This window comes from Chrysemys picta, chromosome 1 (assembly GCF_011386835.1).
Source record: "Chrysemys picta bellii isolate R12L10 chromosome 1, ASM1138683v2, whole genome shotgun sequence".
In the NCBI taxonomy this organism is placed as follows: domain Eukaryota; kingdom Metazoa; phylum Chordata; order Testudines; family Emydidae; genus Chrysemys; species Chrysemys picta.
The window spans coordinates 154064905-154086528 of record NC_088791.1 but is presented as its reverse complement, the minus strand read 5'-3'; the positions used below and the strand labels follow the sequence as shown (position 1 = coordinate 154086528).

The following is a 21624-nucleotide window of genomic DNA, read 5'->3' as shown; positions in this document are numbered from 1 at the left end:
TAAAAGGCCTGTGGGCGGTGCTGCCCAGCTAAGGCAGGCTAGTGCCTACCTGCTCCGACACCGCGCTGTGCCCCAGAAGTGGCCAGAAGCGGGTCCGGCTTCTAGGCAGGGGAGCCACAGGGCTCCGTGTGCTGCCCCTGCTCCAAGCACTGGCTCTGCACTCCCATTGGCCGAGAACCAGCCGATGGAAACTGGGTGGGGTGGGAGTGGTGCCTGTGGGCGAGAGTCGCATGAAGCCACTTGTCTGCCTCCGCCTAGGAGCCGGACCAGGCGGGAAGCCTGCTTTGGCACCCCTGCTGCGCCGCTGACCAGAAGTCGCCCGAGGTAAGCCCGTGTCCAAACCCTGCACCCCAATCCCCAGCCCTGAGCCCCCCCCAAACCCGGAGCCCCTTCCTGTGCCCTAAACCCCTCGTCCTCGGCCCCACCCCAGAGCCTGCACCCCTCAGCCCAGAGCCCTGCCCCTCTCCTGCACCCCAACCCCCTGCCCCAGCCCTAAGCCCCCGGAGCCCCTTCTGCACCCCAAACCCCTCAATCCCAACCCCTGAGCCTGCACCCCCAGCCCAGAGCCCTGCCCCCCTCCTGCACCTCAACTCCCTGCCCCAGCCCAGAGCCCCCTCCCACATCCTGGGCCCCACCCTGCAGCCCTCAACCCCAAACCCCAATGCTCTGCCCCAGCCCTGACCCTCCCCCCCCCACCCCTCATCCCCAGCTCTGTTGGGTCACTGGCATCAACAATTTTCTTCAACTGGGTCCCCAGAAAAAAAGTTTGAAAACCACTGGGCTAGTGCACTATTTCTTAACTCACTTGCAACCCTATAACACGTTAAGGCCTAATCTTGACTAAGATATAAAGGGGTGATGGTAGCTCATGTTAGCTAGTGTCTAGCAAACACTTTCTAAACCTCTAATCGAGACAAGGGAAGTTGTACTTCAGCATGGGCTAAACTGGTAGAATTAAATTAACCTGGGGGGAGCCCAGGCTTCAACACCACTAGTTTAGTTTATGCTAAAGTTCAGTTTGCCTTGTTCTGGACTAGAGTTTTAGAAGTTATCTGATCATGGTAACTAGCTTGATCTAACTGACAATACATCTTTAAATCCTAGTCTAGACAAGGCCTATGTGTGGATACAAACAAAGGATCTGGCGGCACTAGGAACAGACTAGGAAAAATGGGGCTTTTAAAAAAAATGGACCTAGTTGCCATGATTTGAAACACCACTCAGCACCAGGCGTAGATAGTTTCATGCCTATACACTTGAGTTAGCTGGTTGTGCTATAATTTAGACTCGCTGCTAGGATCGATGGTCAACCAACTAAAGGTTTTAACGGTGTTCAAGTGTCTACACAAAGTGTTATGTTTGTGTTTCAAATCCTGTTAGCTAACTCAATGGCAAAACACCTGCTTCTAAAGTTTAGCCTCCCTCTCCTCCCCCAACACAATGGTTTAGTAACAGTTCCTCATGTGGGCAGGGCTTTGTGTAATGCTTAGCAGGACATGGGTTGTTCAAGGATGCAGCTATCTTTGAGGGTAAAAGGACTCCATTCATTTATTCGCAGATACAGCCACATTGTGTCAAACCACAAGGCGAGAGTACTGACAACAGAAAGGCATCCAGGGCTCTGCTCCAGCACAAAAAGGCACATTTTGGTTCTGCGCTTCCTGTCCCTTAGGGAGGAAGTTCAGTGTCTCAATTTGACAGCCCTATGCTAAAGGCAGCAAAAATCCCGGGGGAGGTTTGGAAGCAAAGTTTGCATCTGGCCTGGAATTTATCCTGCCTTGATTCTCGTGCTCTAGCCCCACTCACTGCCCATCTGACGGGGTGTTGCTCTGGCATGTTCCCACGGTGGGAAAGCAGCCTAGTGGCTAGAGAGTGACGCCAACCGTCCAGTTTTCACTGTCATCCTCAGGTTAGACTGAATGTTAAAAGTGGCACTTGAAACACAAGTGGCCATGGGCCCTAGAACGCCCCCTTTGCCCCCACTGCACCAAACCAAGCTCTTCCTGCCTCCTGTCATTCACAGGGGTGAGCTCACATCACTAGCTGAATCCTTCCACTTAGGTCCACTCTGCTCATCAAGGAGGGAGCGTTGCCCAGAGTCCTTCCTGTCATCTTCGGAAGTCGGGGAGAATTTCGGCTACTCTCTTGCGTAGCTGCTCTCTCCTTGCCTCTTTCTCTCTTTCCTCCTTCATCAGTGCTGGGTACTGCCTCCAGGCCCTGAACATGGTCAGTGTTATTCTCCTTTAAAAAAGAGAGAGGGAAAGAGATGAATGGACAGAGCCATCACACACAGCCATTAAAAGCCTCCGCTCTATTCTAGAGCAGCCAGAGACCCCCCAGGATTCATCCCCTCTATTGCTACAGTCAGGGCAGTGACAGGTTAAAACTCTCCAGTGCAGGCAGTTTAATTACAGATGTCAGTCAACCCAGAATACTAACACTTTGCCCTTCTCTCTTGCCTTCCCTCCAGATTTCACTCGTCTCACTGGCAGGATTCATTAGTCAGTGTTTGCTGAGCGCTCTGAAGAGAAAGGTGTTATATAAAGGCTAACGAGGGTCCTTGAGAAAGAGGAGGTGAAGGTGGCTTCTTCATGGGAGGCTCCCTCATGGAAGGAGTGAGAGAGAAGAGCAGCCTCATTCAGTGCAATTCAATGGCTTGCAGGCCTAGTCTCTCCAGATTCTCCTCAAGTTCACTGTGCCTGTCACCCATAACCAGGCACCATCCCGACCTTAGCCCTGTCAATCAGGTTCAGCATTAAACTATGCAGGAGTGTGAGCTAAACTTGCAAACTAAAACCAAAAACCATGTTGATTTCATTGACTCTTCCCATGAGCCAGTGATGGAGCTTGTCTGCACCGATCCCACGTTTATTACACAGCTGAAATGCCATTATAGTTAGAAGGGGGGATGGGATTTGGCTTCTCTGCTTCCTGCAGTGACTTTGAGACTTAACTCTTCACTGTACTGACTATAACAAATGTCCCACTAAACCTGCACTACAACGCAGCTATGGGAGAGTACATTGGAATCTATTCAGCTTCATTCATCATCCACAAAATGGTCAGCTGAGTTCCCACTGCAGAACTGGGTAAGAGGTAGGAAGAACCACCTGAATTCTCAGATCCCAAGTGGCGTTTGCAGCTAATCAGTTTTGGATTCATAAACTGAGCCCATTCAATCTGCAAGGTCATCAAGAAGAACAGCTCTGGAAACCCTGCAATGTTATTCCCATACACTCACTTGACTTACTATCACTGTACTTAACATTTTTTTCTAAGCTGGCTTTTTAACAGGAGCTGTGTGGCCAGATCCACTGACTGACTCTGAAATTCTCAACCGTTCATCATCTTCTCCCTGCCCCTCCTCCAGGGAATTCAGAATTGCTGAAAAGATTAAGGACCAAAAACTTCCTTTTCCAATCTGCATGGAGCCATCTTACCTCAGATGTTCTGCACCCACTGTCAGCTCCGTTCATATCGTGAGACCAGAACATCACAAGCAAGAGCTGCCTTTCACCCGTAAGAGAACAACAGGGTATTGTCTAAATATAGTGGGTTGAAGGGGAAAGGCCAAACACTCAAAAATGTCCCACAGGGTAGACACATGCCAAGTAAGAAGAACTCCCACTCGGGGAATATGTTTACCTATCACTGTGCTCAGCTGCGATCTTCTGCTTTTCCCATAATGCACTCTTCTCCTCGTTGAGCAGGTCAAACCATGCCCACAACAACTTCTTCTTGAGGGAAGCTGCATAGAGCCTGCTAGCTCTCTCTTCCAGAGCAGAGAGATAATCCTTGTACTGGAGAATGGACAGAGGGAAAGAGATAAGCATGTTCTCCTGGCCTCCCCACTAAACAACCACAGAAGAGTATCAAGAAAACCTCTAGTGAAGGTAATGGGCATGGGAATGAGAAAGCAGGCAGGGAGGAGCAACAGGCAGTGGCGTAAAGGGGTAATGACTGAGGGGAGCAAGAGGAGGCTTGAAAGGGTGAGAAGACGAGCAATAGGAAGGGGGAGTGATAAGGGGAGGAAGGGAGCAGAGCGGATTAAGGGGTGATGAGGACGGGGAAAAGAGAAAAAGGGGCTGAAGAGGCAAGTGACATATGTGAAAGGGAGGTCAGTGTGACATAGCAGGCAGCATGCAATGTCCATGTGATGCAAGGCTCACCTGGAGCCTGTGGGTGCACGTGGTAGGCCGTGAAATTGGGTTTGGAGTGTGAGAGCAGTTGGTTGGGTTAGTAACATCCCCTCCCCTTTGGTCTGGGCTCACCTTTAACCAGCTCCTGAACCCCCTTCTGAGTAACATGCGGGAAGAGAATTCCTCAGCCCGAGCCATCTTCTCAGCGAGGCTCTCCTGGACGTGCCGCAGCCAGGCCAGCAGGCACTTCCTTTGCAATCCCGAGCAGCGGTGCTTTTGTGCCACCTGAGCAGAGTTAGGAGGGAGAGAAAAGGGCCAGTTACCTAAATAAATATGTTGTAGGGCCGCAGCCGTGGAAACTCCACTGCAAAACCACCTCGCAGCTTTAATGTAAAAGGTCCCATGACGCACCATGCCCAACTGTGCCACGCTCTACACTGGCTTGCATATGTCTTTCTGACCAAGTGGCTGATAAATTTGTGGCCTGACGAGTGAGGACTGAAAGCCCCTCATGACTGCGAGTCATTTTTGTCTTTGTATAACTGCAGATGTCCTCCTTACTCAGAATGTCACACTGATCCTTACCACACTATCAGCCTCAAATCATGGGAGTATTGCAGGTAACTGCATGCTAATCAGAAATTATTTGCTTTCATCAGCTTTGAATTTACTGTCTTTATTTCACTGTGTGACATTTTGTTCTTGTACGCAGGAACATGGGAGCACCCGGTTGAGGTTTTGTCTGTCCTTCTTTATTTCATATACAACTACCATGTCTCCTCTTGCTCTTCTCCTTTCAGATTAAATAGTTCTAGTGTCAAATTTTCCAAAGCACTAAGGCACAGACCCTCACAGGTATTTAGGTACTTGAAATTAATTGGTGTTAGATACCTAAATACTTTGAGGATCCACTGCTGTGTGAATTTAATATTGGAAACATCCTCTGTTAAGGAAGGTTTCATAGTAGCAGCCGTCTTAGTCTGTATCCGCAAAAAGAACAGGAGTACTTGTGGCACCTTAGGGACTAAGGAAGGGTGCAGTGCCCTGCTCTTGCAGGGGGAGAGACTCAGTCAGTCCATAGTTTTTTCTATCTCCTTCTGACTTCAGAGTCCATTACCAGTTTCTCCCCCACAACCCATTTGGCTGCTGCTTCCTCCCTTTCTCTTCCCCTCCCAAGAGCCCACTTCCTCGGTTTTGTCCTCAGTAGGCATTTTACCACCATGTTTTCCGTGGCTTGGTCCCTCAGCCTCTTCCAGGGCTCCAGCCCCTTCTTTCTCAGCAGGACCTTCTTGTAATGGTCTCTGGCTTTTGCCAGGAGCTGCTGCTCTTTCTCCAGCCTTCTCTGCTTCTCCAGTTCTTTCTGCAATTCAAAGAGCAGCAGTTTAACTCATCTGGGGTGAAATGGATGGTAAGGCACATAACCACAGACAGTGAGTAGATGGGGATCCTGACCTGGCCAGAAATAGGAATCTGCAGCTTGTTTAGTTACTACCACAAGGTGGCCAAACATCTCTGATACACACAAACGCACCCGCTGCCACTGGAATGAGCCAACCATGGCTGTGTGGAGCAAGGGGAACAGTCTCCCTCAAGAAATCATGAAAGCTTGAAACCAAATGGAAGAATGACCACAGTACTAGAGAAGGTCACCCCCAACTTGCATGTCAAAGGAATGGAGAATCTAGCACATGTATACATCGGTATGGCTCTGTCTCTCAGGGGTGTGGAAAAATTCACACCCGAGAGACACACCTATACTGACCGAGCTCCCTGGGTAGCTACCGCTATGTCAACGGAATAATTCTTCCATTGACCTAGCTACAGCCTCTCGGGGGGGTTAATTATCTACACTGATGGAAGAACCCCTCCCGTCAGCATAGGAAGTGTCTACACTGAAGTGCTACAGCAGCGTTTAGGTCACTGAATGGGAGAGAGGAAGCATATCTCTGGGATTTAAAAAGCATCTTGCTGCTTGGGCTATTGCCACAGCTCATTCCCAAGCAACAGCCTTAAGATGGCAGTTCCTGCCTGGCAAAAACTGCTGGTGTATGAGAGGAGATATTTCCATTCTTTGGGGGGAAACCGCCACACTATAGAACTCTTTCTAGGGCTTATTTAGTTTAGGCTACATATTTGTTACTGGTGTACAAGGACATGAATGAAAAGAGCAACCCAGAACGAGGTGTGGATACAGCAGAGCCAGTCACAGTGCAGGCTTCCCCCACACCGCCTCATTGATGCACCTCAAACCTGACAAAGCATCTGCAGGGACCATCAACTGGACAGTGAGTGCAGCGTCCACAACCCATTCAATCCTCGGCCTCTGTTGAAACTGCCAGTAAGGGAGCATCCAACAGTGACAGTGGGTTTTATTCTGTGGACACCAGTACACTAACTGAGATACCAAATCTTTTCATTCTGGCCACTGAACAGTTGCCAGAGGGTAATGGCTTTTGCTCTCTACCGTCATGGTTGTGGGGCAGAGGCATGCAGTGTTCTGCGCACCAATTTCTGTTGTCTCCTCTCCTCCCGCCTCTTCTCCAGCAGGGCCTCTTTTTCAGCAGCCTCCTTCCTCTGACGCTCTTCCTCTTCAGCCTTCAGCTGCACCTTGGAAAGAAGGACATGGCTGGGATAAAACCAGATTCACCACATTTGAACGTTCACAGGAACAAAGGACATTCAGACAGAAGACCAGCAAGGTAAGAGTCCTGCCTCTAGCAGTGACCAGCAACTGTTGTGCAATGATGTACATTAGGGTGGGGAAGGACACTGCTTCCTGCAAGTGATCGCTGTACAGCCTGAAACACTGCATTTGACAACCCTTCTCTGGTACTGAATAACTTTACACATTATTGAAGGTTATCCAGCCCCCATTTCTCACTCAGCCCTGAGTTCCACAGGCGCCTCTATGGTCTGGGATGTTCTACTTTTACTCCCACACAAAACCATCATGAAGTTAGTGTTATGGTGGCTCAATTTGTATTTCCCTGATGTGCCACGGACTCTAAAAATCAAGGAAGTTGTTTCACTGAGGCAACATTCACACCCAGCCCAGCACCATTCTCCAAGTATTCACCCTCTCCTGTCACAAACTGCCCATCTCCCAACACCTTCTGTAGCACAATCACTTTCAATTCAACAATGCTGTCACCTTGAGCACACACATCAAAGAACCAAAAACCACACTGCTTAAGCCCTCAAGGCGTGTCAGTCACAGATGGGCAAACCTATTTGGGTACACAGTGAAACAATCTGGATCCTGGCCTGCCCACCAATTAAAACCTTCTCTACGGTTTGGTTAAGCCTCTTCTACCCACTTCCCTCCCACAGGAAGCAAAATATCATTTTCTGGAGGATCCTTATTCTGAACTTCCTGATTTCAGGGCAGATAACATCACAACCTCAGCATTATAGTAACAGTTGGTTGCATTTAAGAAGGCCCCTCTGTCAAAGGAACATCTATGACAGTTTCTAGCAGAGACTATAAACCCACGAGAGCACCTGTGATAGAAGAACCATGGAGACTGGCTTGGCCTCCTTCCATTCCACCTAACTCAGGTCCTTGGTGAGATGCTGCTTCATCTGAAAGCAGCTGGGCTCAGGATTTCATGTGGATTATCTGATCTTCTGACTTTCAGGATTTATTTCCCCTATAATAAGATAATTCACATCTAAACAACTCCCTTCCTGCCTCTAACCTTCCAGGCATTTGTTTGAAACTGGTGCCTGAGGATACACAGGTTGGAGATCCCGGAAAATACTTTTCACGGGGTAGAGTGGGGCTAACCACATTAATTACACAGACACACACATACATGGTAAATCATCCTTATTTGCTGGCAGACATTTGCTACTAAATAAAGAACTCTAGGATTTGCTGTACTGGATCAGATCAAAGGTCCATCAAGCTCTGTGTCGTCCTGATGTTACAGAGGAAGGTAGGAAAAAACCACACACCTGGCTGCATGTAAATGGGTGGAGCAGGGGAAAAAACCCCATCTGAGCCTGTCTATGATGATAAAAATCAGAAATCCAACCATTTTCCTTAGGTTTAAGGACCTTGTGGAGGGAGAGACGGATTGGCAGGTGAAGAGATGGTGACACTTTGGATGAGCCCAGGATTTTCAGGGACTTTCCCGGATGCATAAGAGATTTCTTATTTCTAGGAGTGCTGAAGATGCAGCATGTTCATCCCAGGAGCAAGAGAAGCAGAGAGTCTAGTATTTCACATCACTCAATGGTGACCCATGCGGACCATTCGGTAATGGAACTGATGGGCTCTGAAGAGAATCCCACCCTATCCTCCTTGGCTGGAAGGTTAATAGGCCTGATGGAGGGGCTTGGAAGAGGGGCAGCAGTGGGGGGAAATGAGTGCCTTCAGCGCTCCAGCAGGGAGGTCAATCACTCACCAGGTTGTGTGTGGGGGATGTCCTGTTGTGATAGGGTTTTTTATCCGTTTTTGGGGTGTCTATCAGACACTTACCAATGGGCTCAAGTTCATCATGTAAATGAAGGAGGTGCTTTTCCCTGCCCTTGACTGTGAGGGGCTTCCTTTCACAGCCACACTCTCAGATGAGGTGTCTCAGTTTAACTCTCGGCTTTACTTACCAGTTTCTCCTCCTCTCTTTTTCTCTTGGCCTCTTCCAGTTCCTTCCTCCGTTCTGCTCGGTGAATTGCTCTTTCTTCCATGGCTAGAGAATTAGGACCAAGGGGACACGAGGATTAGTATATACGAGCTACAAGGCCATGGTAGCAGTTTGGGAACAGGACAAATGTGCAGTTCTGTCTCCAAACTCTCACTCAAGCTTGGCTTGGCACGGTCAGTGTTGAGGAGCTCGGGTCCCGCCAGCTCTTCAGTCTGGCAGTGCAGTGGAGGACTTGTGGGAAGAGTTGGGAGTGCCTGACATTCGTTATGACTGACCCCCTGTGGCCACCTCTCAGAGCAACATAGATGGGCTCTGGTAGGAGCCACGGCCAGAGTTTCTGTAACACAGAACCTTTAAGGCGGTAAATGCAGAGAATCTGTTCCTTTCCTCTTTCCCATCCCTATGAGACACACGATGGCCTTAGTAAGAAGCTCTATATGTGGTCAGGATATGCTAAGGCAGAGGTTCTCAAACTGTGGTCCAAGCTCCATTCAGGTGGTTCCCAGATAGTTCCCTCTAAGGTGCGCGCCTGGGCGGTGGCACACAAGAGAATGAAGGGGCACCCACCTAATTAATGGAGCCGTGCAGATGTGGCTCCACTAATTAGGTGCCTGGACTCTGGAGAAGATGCACACGTAAGGTGAGGTGGTGGCCTTGGGGGAAATAGGGGGTAAGTGGGAGGGGGAAGAGGGAGTGGGGGTAATTTGGGACATGCAGGGCTGAAGTGACCAGAGAAAGAGGCGATTTTCCCCAGCTCCAGGGCTGTGGCTGCCGGGGAGAGACCCCCCTACTTCCCAGCATCAGCTCGGGGGTTGCCGTGGCGGAGGAGAGAGGGCACATCCATCGCATTAGAAAGGTAAGACTACTGATATTAAAATATGAGTTGTGTGCATTTATTTGTAGAACAAAAAAAGTTGTTTATTATTAAGGGTTTTTTTTATAGAGAGCTTTTATCCAAAGCGTTTTACAATAGTTAGCTAACAGTACAAACAACATTTGGAAAGATCATTAAGTGGTCTGCCAAGACCCTCAGCAATTTTCAAGTTGTCTGCGGAAAAAAAGTTTGAGAACCACTGTGCTAAGGATATTGAGCAGCTAGTACAAGAGTACAGGTTCAATATAATGGTACAGGACATTCTACAAGCAGCCCTTCTCCATCCCTGGAAATGGCCAGTTTAGGTGTAGCAGAGTGTTCACACTGATTTTGCTTGAGAAGATACGCAATGCTTCCTTGCAGTGCTTAGGGAATGATTCAATGTGGTTATAAATTATTCCAGCATCCACAACAGTCTCATGTAGCTAGTCAGCAAAAATGACCCACACCTGGGTAACTAATACAAAGGGAGACTCAATCCCCCAGAAGGCCTCATGTCTTTGCAATTTTGTTTTTACTGAATGGATGTGCTTGTCCATTGAAGCCTCTGCCAGCAGAAGAGACACCTCACATTGGAAATAAACCCTGCCTAGATGGTCAGCTTCCACCCATCAGATCCGGGATCACAAAGATCACAAAAAACCCTGGGGGTTCACGTATCTGAGTGAACAATTGATTTGAGACCAGAGGTTGGTCCATGGCAGAGTGATTGGGCTGATTTTTGACCTCTACTGTTCAAAGTCACAGCTTACCATGTAGTGCTAGAGTTAAAACGGCGAGAACTAAGAGAGAGAGAGCATAAGCTAAAAAGGCCTCTCGGCAAATGTCAGCCTGATGCATGTATCATAGCAAAGCTCCTACCTAAGGTATTAAGATGGGCATCTCTTATTGAGTGGAGAAAGCTGGGTTATGGGCCTGATAGGAGACGCCTTTGCTCTACACTCCTCAAAAGCGTTGAGTTTTGTCCTAAGTACAAAAAGACAAAGTGTCCAAGGATGGGACTGAATAGATTCACTCTCCCTGTGGTAACTGAAAATGGACTTACAAGGCCGGGAGCAGAGAGAGAGAGAGAGAGAGAGAGTTGCCAGCACGACAATGAAGAGTCAATCGGGCACGGTCCCTAGGTTTTACTCTTCTATGCTCAGGCCAGCCACAGAAAACATACCTTGTCACCGCCACTTTAAAAGGAGATGGGTCTCAGCCAGGGCTTAATTTGTGCCAGGGCCGAGCCCCAGCACCGCTAGGCATCCAAGTTCATAGCCCCGGCACCTCTGGGCTGAGCAGTTTGTAGCCCTGGCACCTCAGGGCTGGCTGCATCAGTTATACATGTAAAAAAATTGCTTGAGCCTCAGCACGTCTTTCATTATAAATTAAGCACTGGTCTCAGCCCCAGCTGTGACATGGCCAACTGTACTCCCCAGGTGGGGACATGTGACCGGCGGGTCATGTGATTCAATAAGGGCCTCTTGGATAAATGAGGGAGAGGCCTGGATAGAGAGGTGACCCAGAGGTAGCAGGGGAGAGAAACTTCATCAGTGGCCCAGCTGCTGAGAGCAGCTAGGCTCTTGCAGGGACCCTGAGAAACCAGGGGGTTTGCCTGATGACCACTTGGAGACAAAGAATTGGACAAGGCAGGCAGAGGCCTGGGTAGGAAAAGCCTGGGAGTGGCTGCTTCAATTATTTTTGAGACCTTAAGGATGGTTTGAATTATTCTGAACTTTATGTTAATAAACCAGACCCCAAGAAGGGCTGCTCTTATTGGACATGTGACAAGAGTCCAGGAGGGGAAACTGAGGCAGAGTGCCACAGAGCTGCCACAAGGGGGTGCTTAGGAGGCAGCTCTTGCTGCAACCTTCAAGAGCCAGCCTTTCCATCCTACAATGGCTGGGGCTGTTATCTCCCTTACCAGTAAAAACTGGCAATACTCATCAGTCAGACTTTGACAACAGTCCCATGGAGAATTTTTTTCCCTTGATCCTTCTGTTTGGGTGCAGAGGTGCAATGCAATCTCCAAGAGACCTGGCTGGTGAGAGAGGTAAAATCCAAGGGTTCAGTCCTGGAGGCGTTACTCATGCAAGCAGCTTCCTTGGCTTACTCACAAGGACTTCAGGATGGAGCTCTTCATGTTATTCTGACTCTTGGGGTATGTGTACAGTTATTGAGATGCCCCCGCTTTTCACACGCCTTTTGTGAGATCAGTTGAAATGCAGCACTCTCATTGGTCAGCAGAGAGGGTGAAATCATCATCAAGGTGTCATAGTGCTCATGACCTCATCTCTCCTGTATGTTCTGTCAGAGCTAGTCTTTGCCCTTCAGTGTCAGAGTGAGGCAGTGACAGGTGCAGTCAACAACCAAAGGCAGTTCAGTCTTTTTATCACAAAGAAATTGCTTCCCCAGTTCTGCCAGGGATTTCCCAGCCAGGCGGTTTTGCTGTTAGAGATGGGCCCAAGTCAAATGGATCTGGATTTTGATCCCCTCCTTCAAAGACTTGCTGGGGGGGGGGGGGGGGGGGGGGGGTTGGTTCAGCCGCATCTCTAGTTGATACAGTGATAACAACAGAGCAGGGCAGTGGGAACCATCAGAAAAGCATCTCATCTTCCAATAGGTAAGTGCAATGAGTCACTGGACTGTACTTAGCAGGAGTTAGCAGGGAGTGAGGGAGAGAAAGAAGAGGCTCACAGGTCTCCCTGAGATCTGACTAACTGATATACCCATAATAAACACTAGAGATGGGACTGGGGTGCTAAATTCAGATCCAGATTTCAAACACCGCAGTGTCTGAATCCTGGGTTTGGTTGGATTCATTATAGGGATTGGGGGCTGAGGGTGAATAGCTCTGAAATTCTGGTCCAGATCCTGGTTCAGATTCCAAACCTTCCCAGAGTTTGGGAGTCCTTTGATCTGTGAATATGGTTCAGGCCCCTCCCCAGTTAGTACAGCCCGATACTGGCTGAAATGGGGCAGCTTGAGAGAAAGTAAGAGACACGGGTAATGACCGAGGTGTTAAATCTATGCAACACAGCACAGAAAGGACCCATGGGCTGAGGGGACTTGATGAGTGTTGATACATTTCTGCCAGAGAACAGAATAAAGAGCGAACAGGAATTATTCATGGCTTCACATGGTAGTAGGAGCAGTAGCAACGGCCAAAGCCAAAGAGGGGGAAACAGAGCTGAGACACTAGGGAAATATATTAACAGTGATAGGGATTGGTTATTGGAATAAACTAGCAGGGGCAGTTCCACCAGTGCAGAGATTCATGAACAGCCGAGGAAAGGCTTTAGCACAAATGACATTTGGGTGGGATTTTTAATAGTCCCTAAGTGAGATAGGAGCATAATCAAAATCAATGGGACTTGTATCCCAGGGCACTTTTGCAGATCCCATCCATAGTCATTAAGCAGGCTTCAGACACGATGATCTATTGTCCATAACTCTTTATCAATGTTTTTCTCTCCTTTTCTCATGTATAGTTTTCTCTCTTTCATACAGTTCCTTTCCTATCTGTCTCTCCCTTCATGCCTGTCTTGAACTTTCTGGCTTAGTGGATCTTCTATTCTATATTAGTTTGCCTCTTTTTAATAAATTGCAAAGCATCTTGGTTAAGATTAATTTTTTTTTTGGCCCGAGGATGTTTCCTGGCCCTACTGTGCATGATTTTATGGACTCCGTTGCCTTGAATGGAACCAGAAAACTAGTTGTAAAAGGAAGAACAAGGATTCAATTCTGGTGGAAGTTGGGTGGTTGAATAGACAGGCACAAATAGTGGACTGGGGAAATGCAGCAACCTCATGGGGAGCTGTAATTCAAAAGGGCTGTCTCAAGGGGGATGTCACATTGGCGATGGCACCATATTTCTATCACTGTCTTTCATGTCCCAGGCCCTTGGGGTCAGGCTGGGGATAGGGAGGCAGAGCCAAAACCAAGCCAACTGTACCATTTTGCTAGACTAATTAAACTTCTCTGCACAGGTCTCGCAATGACAAGCATCTCCAACCTACAAAGAGGGAGAGGCACAAAGTGCTGCAGCAAGAGACTGGGGCCCATAAGCAAAGCACCCCAGGCCCCTCAGGACAGCACCAGCCACTCTCCACAAAGAACCATCTCCCACTGATGCATGTTAAAGGGAATCAGGTGCCAGGACTCTGGAAAGTGGATGCTGAGAGATCTATGGAGCACAGGAGCTGGATCTAGCCAAAATAAATGCTGCCTCTCCCCAAGGGGATTTCCTGCACATGCAAATGCAGGTTCAGGTATTACTCAGCTGGGAAGGAGGGGCATGGTTGAGAGCAGTGGGTCTGGAAGGTAACTTCCCATCTGGTGTGATCTTAGGGGATGGTCTGGAGGAACAAACTAAGATGGCCTGTATTGTTAGAGATGGAATAACATTAGTCCCAAGTGGCCTAGAACAGCCTTGGAGCTCCTCTGGGCTAAGCAGATGGCACCAGCTTATCCTTATTTGTGACCTTAGCAATGGTTAGCATGTGGAACTAGATTTAGACTCTGAGGAGAATCCAGCTGTAAGTACCTAGCAAAATCCGTGGTTACTTCCTTTGTCCTATGGTGGTACTGCAATGGAGTGTCCACCTCACACAAGGCAGAGCAGATTATTAGGACAGTTAACCTGACAGGCTGCACCTGAGGGACAGCCAGGACTGAAAGACTAATTGATGATGAAGCCCACCTGGGCAAGGGCAGGCTGAGCTTGTATACAGCCAGCAAGCTGAGACCAGAAGGGGGCTGCAGGGAAACAGTCTGCAGTTGTTCTCTGGAAGAAGGGAGGTGTGTTTGGGGCTACATAGTCTGGTGAGAAGTCAGAGGGGGAAATAGCCTCTAGTTACTCCCCGTGAGAAGGAGTAAGGGCTGGTAAACCCAGAGAAGGGGGGCCAGAGACTAAAGCAGGGAAGTAGGAAGGCATCTAGGAAAATAGCAGCAGTGTCTGTGAGCAAGCAGACTGTAGTTGCTAGACATGAGGTCCCTGGACTAGAACCTGGAGTAGTGGGTGGGTCTGGGTTCCCCACCAGCTGCTGGAAGAGTAGCAATTGACCTGCCCGTGGACTGGAAGGCTGTCTGGAGCAGCACAACAACAGCTGGTCCAGTGATATTTTGATACTGTAGAAGGGGAGGACTGTACAGTGGCCTGACTGGAAGGCTCAGCCACGAAGAGGAAGAGGGAGTTCTGGGATGGGAGGAGGAGCACGGTGTGAGCAACTGTGGGAAGTGGGGGCATCAGACCGGAATAGAGCCAATCCCCAGACATGGCCACCAGATGTCCCCGTGGTGAGTAACGAACCCTGTGACAGGTATCAAGTATCAGAGGGGTAGCTGTGTTAGTCTGGATCTGTAAAAAGCGACAGAGTCCTGTGGCAACTTATAGACTAACAGACGTATTGGAGCATACGTCTGACGAAGTGGGTATTCACTTATGCTCCAATACGTCTGTTAGTCTATAACAGGGGTCGGCAACGTTTGGCACGCGGCTCGCCAGGGTAAGCACCCTAGCGGGCCGGGCCAGTTTATCTACCTGCTGACGCGGCAGGTTCGGCCGATCGTGGCCACCACTGGCCGTGGTTCGCCGTCCCGGGCCAATGGGGGTGGCGGGAAGCGGCGCAGGTGAGGGATGTGCTGGCTGCGACTTCCCGCCGCCCCCATTGGCCCGGGACGGCGAACCGCGGCCAGTGGGGGCCGCGATCGGCCGAACCTGCCGCGTCAGCAGGTAAATAAACTGGCCCGGCCCGCTAGGGTGCTTACCCTGGCGAGCCGCGTGCCAAACGTTGCCGACCCCTGGTCTATAAGGTGCCACAGGACTCTTTATCGCTTGTGACAGGTATCGTAGATTGCTCTATGTTGTCTGAAGAACATCTGCTATTTTACACTCTGCAATGGAACAGGTCTGAGCAGCACCTGATCCTGCATTGTGTTCTCTTGATTATAATTTTAGTCACTGGGATGTCTGTAGAGAAACACCCATTAATGCTGGAGAAGTGCTTACCCGCCTGGAGCAGCAGAGAGTCTGAGGCCTGGTCTACACTAGGAGGTTATGTCGAATTTAGCAGCGTTAAATCGAATTAACTCTGCACCCGTCCACACAACAAAGCTATTTAGTTCAACATAGAGGTCTCTTAAATTCGACTTCTGTACTCCTCCCCAACGAGGGGAGTAGCGCTAAATTCGACATGGCCATGTCGAATTAGGGTAGGTGTGGATGGAAATCGACGCTAATAGCTCCGGGAGCTATCCCACAGTGCACCACTCTGTTGACGCTCTGGACAGCAGTCCGAGCTCGGATGCTCTCACCAGCCACACAGGAAAAGCCCCTGGAAAATTTTGAATTCCTTTTCCTGTCTGGGCAGTTTGAATCTCATTTCCTGTTTGGACATTGTGGCAAGCTCAGCAGCACTGGCAACGATGCAGAGCTCTCCAGCAGAGATGGCCATGCAATCTCAGAATAGAAAGAGGGCCCCAGCATGGACTGATCGGGAAGTCTTGGATCTGATCGCTGTGTGGGCGATGAGTCCGTGCTTTCGGAGCTGCAATCGAAAAGACGGAATGCAAAGATCTACGAGAAGATCTCAAAAGCCATGACAGAGAGAGGATACAGCCGGGATGCAACACAGTGCCGCGTGAAAATCAAGGAGCTGAGACAAGGGTACCAGAAGACCAAAGAGGCAAACGGACGCTCCGGATCCCAGCCCCAGACATGCCGTTTCTACGAGGCACTGCATTCCATCCTAGGTGCGGCCGCCACCACTACCCCACCACTGACCGTGGACTCTGAGGATGGGATATTGTCGACGCCCACTTCCTCGGAGATGTTAGCGCACTGGGAAGATGAGGAAGGAGATGAGGAGGACGAGGCAGTCGACAGCGCTTACAACGCTGATTTCCCAGACAGCCAGGATCTCTTCATCACCCTCACCGAGATCCCCTACCAACCGTCCCCAGGCGTTAACCCGGACCCAGAATCAGGGGAAGGATCAGTCGATAACTGTTATAAACATGTAAAGATTTATTTTGAACAGAACATTAATATTAACAGTGGGTTTTTCATGATTACTTTGCCCTAGGCGCTTAAAGTTTTAGTCTTTGGCAGTGCAACTACTGCCAAAAAATCTAACAATGTCCGGTTTATCATGATTGGTTTGCCCTAGGCGCTCTACTGTTTAGTCCGTGCCAGTGCAGCTACAGTAAAATTCGGTCTATATGTCCGGGGATAGAGCTGAAAACCTCATGGGACATCTCCATGAAGCTCTCCTGGAGGTAATTGGAAAGCCTTTGCATGAGGTTCCTTGGGAGAGCGGCCTTGTTGTGTCCTCCGTAGTAGGAAACGTTCCCGCGCCAGGCTAGCAGCAAGTACTCCAGGATCATTGCCTTGCAGAGCATGGCGGCATACGGCCCTGGTCTTTGCAGGCTTTCACGAAGCATGCATTCTCTGTCGCTCTCTGAAATCCGCATCAGAGTGTTGTCGCTCATGGTGACCTGCTTTGAATTAGGGGAATGTTAGTATTGGGACTGCTTGCCTGTTCCTTTACAGAACTGTAACCGGCGGTTTACAGCCATGCGGTGGAGGCGGGAGAGGGGCAGCATACAGGGATCTTTCCCGGGGACAGCCGCGAGGGGGTGGGACAGGGGCAGAGTTCATGCTTGCCGGATTGCTGGCAGCAGGAACTGGCCAACGCTAGGAGCATTGCTTTGAACGTGAAAGTAGGGCAGTGCTATTATTACAGTTTTAAGCTGCCACAAGTCTACGGCTTACCATGTCTGCCTGCTACCCAAATTCCGCTGTCCGGCCGCGCTTGTCTGATCTGCACTGCAAGACCCCAGGCACTGAATGCGAAGGCCGAAAATTCGACCTTGTCCTGAGTGCGCATGTGATAGGTGCTGTGCATGGTCTTGTTCACAGAGAAAGACTATGTTCTTTGTTCACCAAAAAATTTATCTTTCTGAGGAATTCACTCCCTTTTTCCCATCCCACAGCTCTGACTGTCTCCCGACCTACCCTGTCATCAGACTCCCAGAGGCTGGCGCAGGTTAGGCGTAGAAAGAAAAGGACACGGGACGACATGTTCTCAGAACTTATGGGCTGCTCCTGAGCCGAGGCAACCCAGTGGAGGGAGAACATGTCGCAATACCAGCGAGCACACAGCGAACGGGAGGAGAGGTGGCGGCAGGAAGACCAGCAGGCGACTCAAACGCTGCTTGGACTAATGAGGGAGCAAACGGACATGCTCCGGCACCTTGTGGATGTTCTGCAGGACCGGAGGCAGGAGGACAGAGCCCCGCTGCAGTCTATCTGTAACCACCCTCCCCCGCCACAAAGTCACATAGCCCCTAAAAAAACAGAGGACAGTCTGTTTGAAGGGGGGGAAGGGAGTTGGTAATTGGACAGGACAGTCACCTTTACTAGGGTACAGACACGGGGGCAGGTTCAGCAGCAGGTCACACACACATTGCAGTCACTAGGCACCCTGGTCAGTCTGGGAGGTGGTTTTCATTTTCTGTGTGGGGGGAGAGGGGGGCTATGTGACTTTGTGGCGGGGGAGGGTGGTTACAGATAGACTGCAGCGGGGCTCTGTCCTCCTGCCTCCGGTCCTGCAGAACATCCACAAGGTGCCGGAGCATGTCCGTTTGCTCCCTCATTAGTCCAAGCAGCGTTTGAGTCGCCTGCTGGTCTTCCTGCCGCCACCTCTCCTCCCGTTCGCTGTGTGCTCGCTGGTATTGCGACATGTTCTCCCTCCACTGGGTTGCCTCGGCTCAGGAGCAGCCCATAAGTTCTGAGAACATGTCGTCCCGTGTCCTTTTCTTTCTACGCCTAACCTGCGCCAGCCTCTGGGAGTCTGATGACAGGGTAGGTCGGGAGACAGTCAGAGCTGTGGGATGGGAAAAAGGGAGTGAATTCCTCAGAAAGATAAATTTTTTGGTGAACAAAGAACATAGTCTTTCTCTGTGAACAAGACCATGCACAGCACCTATCACATGCGCACTCAGGACAAGGTCGAATTTTCGGCCTTCGCATTCAGTGCCTGGGGTCTTGCAGTGCAGATCAGACAAGCGCGGCCGGACAGCGGAATTTGGGTAGCAGGCAGACATGGTAAGCCGTAGACTTGTGGCAGCTTAAAACTGTAATAATAGCACTGCCCTACTTTCACGTTCAAAGCAATGCTCCTAGCGTTGGCCAGTTCCTGCTGCCAGCAATCCGGCAAGCATGAACTCTGCCCCTGTCCCACCCCCTCGCGGCTGTCCCCGGGAAAGATCCCTGTATGCTGCCCCTCTCCCGCCTCCACCGCATGGCTGTAAACCGCCGGTTACAGTTCTGTAAAGGAACAGGCAAGCAGTCCCAATACTAACATTCCCCTAATTCAAAGCAGGTCACCATGAGCGACAACACTCTGATGCGGATTTCAGAGAGCGACAGAGAATGCATGCTTCGTGAAAGCCTGCAAAGACCAGGGCCGTATGCCGCCATGCTCTGCAAGGCAATGATCCTGGAGTACTTGCTGCTAGCCTGGCGCGGGAACGTTTCCTACTACGGAGGACACAACAAGGCCGCTCTCCCAAGGAACCTCATGCAAAGGCTTTCCAATTACCTCCAGGAGAGCTTCATGGAGATGTCCCATGAGGTTTTCAGCTCTATCCCCGGACATATAGACCGAATTTTACTGTAGCTGCACTGGCACGGACTAAACAGTAGAGCGCCTAGGGCAAACCAATCATGATAAACCGGACATTGTTAGATTTTTTGGCAGTAGTTGCACTGCCAAAGACTAAAACTTTAAGCGCCTAGGGCAAAGTAATCATGAAAAACCCACTGTTAATATTAATGTTCTGTTCAAAATAAATCTTTACATGTTTATAACAGTTATCGACTGATCCTTCCCCTGATTCTGGGTCCGGGTTAACGCCTGGGGACGGTTGGTAGGGGATCTCGGTGAGGGTGATGAAGAGATCCTGGCTGTCTGGGAAATCAGCGTTGTAAGCGCTGTCGACTGCCTCGTCCTCCTCATCTCCTTCCTCATCTTCCCAGTGCGCTAACATCTCCGAGGAAGTGGGCGTCGACAATATCCCATCCTCAGAGTCCACGGTCAGTGGTGGGGTAGTGGTGGCGGCCGCACCTAGGATGGAATGCAGTGCCTCGTAGAAACGGCATGTCTGGGGCTGGGATCCGGAGCGTCCGTTTGCCTCTTTGGTCTTCTGGTACCCTTGTCTCAGCTCCTTGATTTTCACGCGGCACTGTGTTGCATCCCGGCTGTATCCTCTCTCTGTCATGGCTTTTGAGATCTTCTCGTAGATCTTTGCATTCCGTCTTTTCGATTGCAGCTCCGAAAGCACGGACTCATCGCCCCACACAGCGATCAGATCCAAGACTTCCCGATCAGTCCATGCTGGGGCCCTCTTTCTATTCTGAGATTGCATGGCCATCTCTGCTGGAGAGCTCTGCATCGTTGCCAGTGCTGCTGAGCTTGCCACAATGTCCAAACAGGAAATGAGATTCAAACTGCCCAGACAGGAAAAGGAATTCAAAATTTTCCAGGGGCTTTTCCTGTGTGGCTGGTGAGAGCATCCGAGCTCGGACTGCTGTCCAGAGCGTCAACAGAGTGGTGCACTGTGGGATAGCTCCCGGAGCTATTAGCGTCGATTTCCATCCACACCTACCCTAATTCGACATGGCCATGTCGAATTTAGCGCTACTCCCCTCGTTGGGGAGGAGTACAGAAGTCGAATTTAAGAGACCTCTATGTTGAACTAAATAGCTTTGTTGTGTGGACGGGTGCAGAGTTAATTCGATTTAACGCTGCTAAATTCGACATAACCTCCTAGTGTAGACCAGGCCTCAGACTCTCTGCTGCTCCAGGCGGGTAAGCACTTCTCCAGCATTAATGGGTGTTTCTCTACAGACATCCCAGTGACTAAAATTATAATCAAGAGAACACAATGCAGGATCAGGTGCTGCTCAGACCTGTTCCATTGCAGAGTGTAAAATAGCAGATGTTCTTCAGACAACATAGAGCAATCTACGATACCTGTCACAAGCGATAAAGAGTCCTGTGGCACCTTATAGACCAGGGGTCGGCAACGTTTGGCACGCGGCTCGCCAGGGTAAGCACCCTAGCGGGCCGGGCCAGTTTATTTACCTGCTGACGCGGCAGGTTCGGCCGATCGCGGCCCCCACTGGCCGCGGTTCGCCGTCCCGGGCCAATGGGGGCGGCGGGAAGTCGCAGCCAGCACATCCCTCACCTGCGCCGCTTCCCGCCACCCCCATTGGCCCGGGACGGCGAACCACGGCCAGTGGTGGCCACGATCGGCCGAACCTGCCGCGTCAGCAGGTAGATAAACTGGCCCGGCCCGCTAGGGTGCTTACCCTGGCGAGCCGCGTGCCAAACGTTGCCGACCCCTGTTATAGACTAACAGACGTATTGGAGCATAAGTGAATACCCACTTCGTCAGACGTATGCTCCAATACGTCTGTTAGTCTATAAGTTGCCACAGGACTCTGTCGCTTTTTACAGATCCAGACTAACACAGCTACCCCTCTGATACTTGATACCTGTCACAGGGTTCGTTACTCACCACGGGGACATCTGGTGGCCATGTCTGGGGATTGGCTCTATTCCGGTCTGATGCCCCCACTTCCCACAGTTGCTCACACCGTGCTCCTCCTCCCATCCCAGAACTCCCTCTTCCTCTTCGTGGCTGAGCCTTCCAGTCAGGCCACTGTACAGTCCTCCCCTTCTACAGTATCAAAATATCACTGGACCAGCTGTTGTTGTGCTGCTCCAGACAGCCTTCCAGTCCACGGGCAGGTCAATTGCTACTCTTCCAGCAGCTGGTGGGGAACCCAGACCCACCCACTACTCCAGGTTCTAGTCCAGGGACCTCATGTCTAGCAACTACAGTCTGCTTGCTCACAGACACTGCTGCTATTTTCCTAGATGCCTTCCTACTTCCCTGCTTTAGTCTCTGGCCC

At 50.3% G+C, this 21624-nt stretch overlaps 1 protein-coding gene across 11 annotated transcripts in view; it reads right to left on the bottom strand.

Annotated features, from left to right (window-relative positions):
* Positions 1-1522: 1522 nt before the first annotated feature.
* CCDC191 (coiled-coil domain containing 191) overlaps positions 1523-21624 on the bottom strand; it is a 48069-nt gene continuing 27967 nt past the window's right edge. For all 11 annotated transcript variants that reach the window (XM_065573317.1, XM_065573293.1, XM_065573311.1 and 8 more), the window contains 6 exons: positions 8748-8830; positions 6645-6746; positions 5356-5499; positions 4272-4424; positions 3646-3800; positions 1523-2241 (listed from right to left, as the gene is read on the bottom strand). In XM_065573317.1, coding sequence (XP_065429389.1) covers positions 2109-2241; positions 3646-3800; positions 4272-4424; positions 5356-5499; positions 6645-6746; positions 8748-8830 — 770 coding nt within the window. In that variant the 3' untranslated portion in view covers positions 1523-2108. The remainder of the gene's footprint in view (positions 2242-3645; positions 3801-4271; positions 4425-5355; positions 5500-6644; positions 6747-8747; positions 8831-21624) is intronic.